This window comes from Nycticebus coucang, chromosome 18 (assembly GCF_027406575.1).
Source record: "Nycticebus coucang isolate mNycCou1 chromosome 18, mNycCou1.pri, whole genome shotgun sequence".
NCBI classification, from domain to species: domain Eukaryota; kingdom Metazoa; phylum Chordata; class Mammalia; order Primates; family Lorisidae; genus Nycticebus; species Nycticebus coucang.
In genome coordinates, this window is record NC_069797.1 from 60000630 (window position 1) to 60004359 (window position 3730).

Consider the following 3730-nt stretch of genomic DNA (forward strand, 5'->3'; position numbering starts at 1 on the left):
GAACTCTGCAAGCCACCCCCACTCCACAACCAGGTGAGAGATGGGGAGAGGGAAATCATTTACCACCACCCCCTAGCCTCCTCCCTCACTACACACAACACCCCTTTTCTAGTGTGGAATCACTTAAGGTTTGGGTAAAACTTCTCTCTCTCTAGAGACTGTATCTGGAAGCTTTTAGGGAGTTGGAGGCAGAAGTAGGGAGGCAGAAGGAAAAAAAAAGAACCCCAAACGTTCTTCAGGTCTAAGAGAGTCGTCTGTTTACTTAAAATTGCCCGACACCCCTCAATCCTCCACCATTAATTTTCGATTAAGACCTCCTCCTTATGGCAACTAAACTTTACTTTGCATAATTAAGATTTGCCTTGGAAGACCGGGGCGGGAAGAGCTGCAACTCGGGGCCATTCGCCTTCACCTTCCCAAACCTCTCCCCCCACCCTCTAGCTCCGGGCCTCAGAGTTCCTGAGTTTTCTCACTTTGAGGTGCCACCGAACACAAAGAACCATAATGGGCTCCTTTGTGCTCGCTACGGGGCAATTACGACCGGGAGTCCAGGCCCCTTTAAGAGCCTCTTAAAGAGACAGACTCCCTCTTTTTTTTTCCAGGTTTTGGAGCATGTGCAGAGGGAGGGGTGAGGCGGACTCCTAAGGGTCTACGTGTAAAGTGAAGTAAAACTTTTGCCTGGGCTCCATGAGAAAGGGCGGAAAGAAAAATCTTTATACACTGTTAGATTTTTTTAAGTCTCTTAGTTTTTTAATTTTCTAACTTGAGATTTTTTTTCACTTGATTTGAAAAATTGGACTGGAATAGGTGGGGTTGGAGAAACCGGAGTTGGGGAACGGATTTAAAGAGACCCTACCCGGCAGAGTGCCTTGGCCTCTGGAAGAGGAGTGATCCAGGGTTGAGTAGCCTGGGTCCACCGCAGCTCTGGGGAAAGTGTGTCTCCGGAACTCGCCGCGGCGACTCCGGAGAAATCCCGGGCTGGGTAAGCAGCACTTAATATAATAATAGCTTGTCTCTTTAAAAAGCAAAAGGTGGGGGGGAAAGTTTTGTTGGCATCTGGTTTCTGATCTCATTATGTTGTGGTCGACCAATCCAGCCCTCGGGGCTGGTCCTGGGGTTTAAATCTGATTGGCCGAGAGCACATTTTGGGATGGTGCTTAGAGCTCGACGGGGCGGTTTCAAGGATCCCTTTTTTGGGGGGCTGAGGAGAGGGCGGGGCCGCCAGAGGGGGCCCCCTTGAAACCGACTAATTGGGATCGGAGAGGCCGAGGTGAGGGCTGGAGGAGGCACAAAGGAGTCGCTGGGTGGAGAAGGGAGGGGAGAGGAGGATCGGAGAGTCGAGAGGAGGAGAGGGCAGCGGCGCGCGGTGTTTCGGGCGGCTCAGTCTGACCGTGTCCAGCTAGCGGGCAGGAGCGCCGCGCCCTCTCCCCCACCCGGTCTCCCCACCTCTCCGGCCAGGAGCAAAGTTTGCTAAGAGGCGCGGGAGGCAGCGGCTGCAGCTAGGAGGCGGCGGGGAAGGCGCGCGATCTCGGGGTTGGGGGCGGGGGCGGGGGGCGCCCAGGAGCCGGGTGGGGGGCGGCGGCCAGCATGCGGCCCTGCAGCGCCCTGCCCGGCCTGCTGCTGCTGCTGCTGCTGCTGCTACTGCCCGCCGCCGGGCCGGCCCAGTTCCACGGGGAGAAGGGCATCTCCATCCCGGACCACGGCTTCTGCCAGCCCATCTCCATCCCGCTGTGCACGGACATCGCCTACAACCAGACCATCATGCCCAACCTTCTGGGCCATACAAACCAGGAGGACGCTGGCCTGGAGGTGCACCAGTTTTATCCACTGGTGAAGGTGCAGTGCTCGCCTGAACTGCGCTTCTTCCTGTGCTCCATGTACGCACCGGTGTGCACTGTGCTGGAACAGGCCATCCCGCCGTGCCGCTCCATCTGCGAGCGCGCGCGCCAGGGTTGCGAGGCGCTCATGAACAAGTTTGGTTTCCAATGGCCCGAGCGCCTGCGCTGCGAGCACTTCCCGCGCCACGGCGCTGAGCAGATCTGCGTGGGCCAGAACCACTCCGAGGACGGAGCGCCCGCGCTGCTCACCACCGCGCCGCCACAGGGACTGCAGCCAGGCGCTGGCGGCACCCCGGGCGGCCCCGGCGGCGGCGGAGCGCCCCCGCGCTACGCCACGCTGGAACACCCGTTCCACTGCCCGCGTGTCCTCAAAGTGCCATCCTATCTTAGCTACAAGTTTCTGGGCGAGCGTGATTGTGCGGCGCCCTGCGAACCGGCGCGGCCCGACGGCTCCATGTTCTTCTCACAGGAGGAGACGCGTTTTGCGCGCCTCTGGATCCTCACTTGGTCTGTGCTGTGCTGTGCCTCTACATTCTTCACTGTCACCACGTACTTGGTGGACATGCAGCGCTTCCGCTACCCAGAGCGGCCCATCATTTTTCTGTCGGGCTGCTATACTATGGTGTCGGTGGCCTATATTGCGGGCTTTGTGCTCCAAGAGCGCGTGGTGTGCAATGAGCGTTTTTCCGAGGACGGTTACCGCACAGTGGTGCAGGGCACCAAGAAGGAGGGCTGCACCATCCTCTTCATGATGCTATATTTCTTCAGCATGGCTAGCTCCATCTGGTGGGTCATCTTGTCGCTCACCTGGTTCCTGGCTGCCGGCATGAAGTGGGGCCACGAGGCCATCGAGGCCAACTCTCAATACTTCCACCTGGCTGCCTGGGCCGTGCCGGCCGTCAAGACCATCACCATCCTGGCCATGGGCCAGATCGACGGCGACCTGCTGAGCGGCGTGTGCTTCGTGGGCCTCAACAGCCTGGACCCGCTGCGGGGCTTCGTGTTGGCGCCACTCTTCGTATACCTGTTCATCGGCACGTCCTTCCTCCTGGCTGGTTTCGTGTCGCTCTTCCGCATCCGCACTATTATGAAGCACGACGGCACCAAGACAGAGAAGCTGGAGCGGCTCATGGTGCGCATCGGCGTCTTCTCTGTGCTCTACACCGTGCCCGCCACCATCGTCATAGCCTGCTACTTCTATGAGCAGGCCTTCCGCGAGCACTGGGAGCGCTCGTGGGTGAGCCAACACTGCAAGAGCCTGGCCATCCCCTGCCCGGCGCACTACACCCCGCGCATGTCGCCCGACTTCACCGTCTACATGATCAAATACCTCATGACACTCATCGTGGGCATCACATCAGGCTTCTGGATCTGGTCGGGCAAGACGCTGCACTCGTGGAGAAAGTTTTACACCCGTCTCACCAACAGCCGGCGCGGAGAGACCGCCGTGTGAGGGGCGCCCCTGGACCCACGGACACCACACTTTCCTTCGTCCCAGGGGTCTCCTACAGACTCCTTATTTTATTTTTTTAAATAAAGAACAATCGAAACCAGTTCTTTTTTAGGTTGCTTTTTAAAGAGAACTCTGCCCAACACCCCCACAAGGTTTGTAATTAAAACTGTAAATAGTCTTTGTAAATTTAATTATATATTTTCTATTTAAAAGAAAAAAGACAAAAAAAGGCGGTGAGGGCTCCAGGGCTGAAGAATGCTGGGTGGGGGTGGAGGAGTGGGAGTTGGGGAGTTTTCCTCCTTTCTTAAGTGCCCTTTAAAAACTACCGGTCCTTTATTTCCAATTTTTTGGTGCTATGGCAGGGCTTGGGCCTCCTGGGAGAGGCGACCTTGCCTGAGCGCTGTTTCTGTTGGCTGTGAAGAGTTGGAAATTTATTCTA

The 3730-nt window shown here is 57.1% G+C and overlaps 1 protein-coding gene across 1 annotated transcript; it reads left to right on the forward strand.

The window, feature by feature from the left end:
- Nucleotides 1–790: 790 nt before the first annotated feature.
- FZD2 (frizzled class receptor 2) lies at nucleotides 791–3469 on the forward strand. The gene has a single exon (XM_053570298.1). It carries the CDS (start codon nucleotides 1588–1590, stop codon nucleotides 3289–3291), a length of 1704 nt encoding a protein of 567 aa, XP_053426273.1. The 5' UTR covers nucleotides 791–1587; the 3' UTR covers nucleotides 3292–3469.
- Nucleotides 3470–3730: the final 261 nt, after the last annotated feature.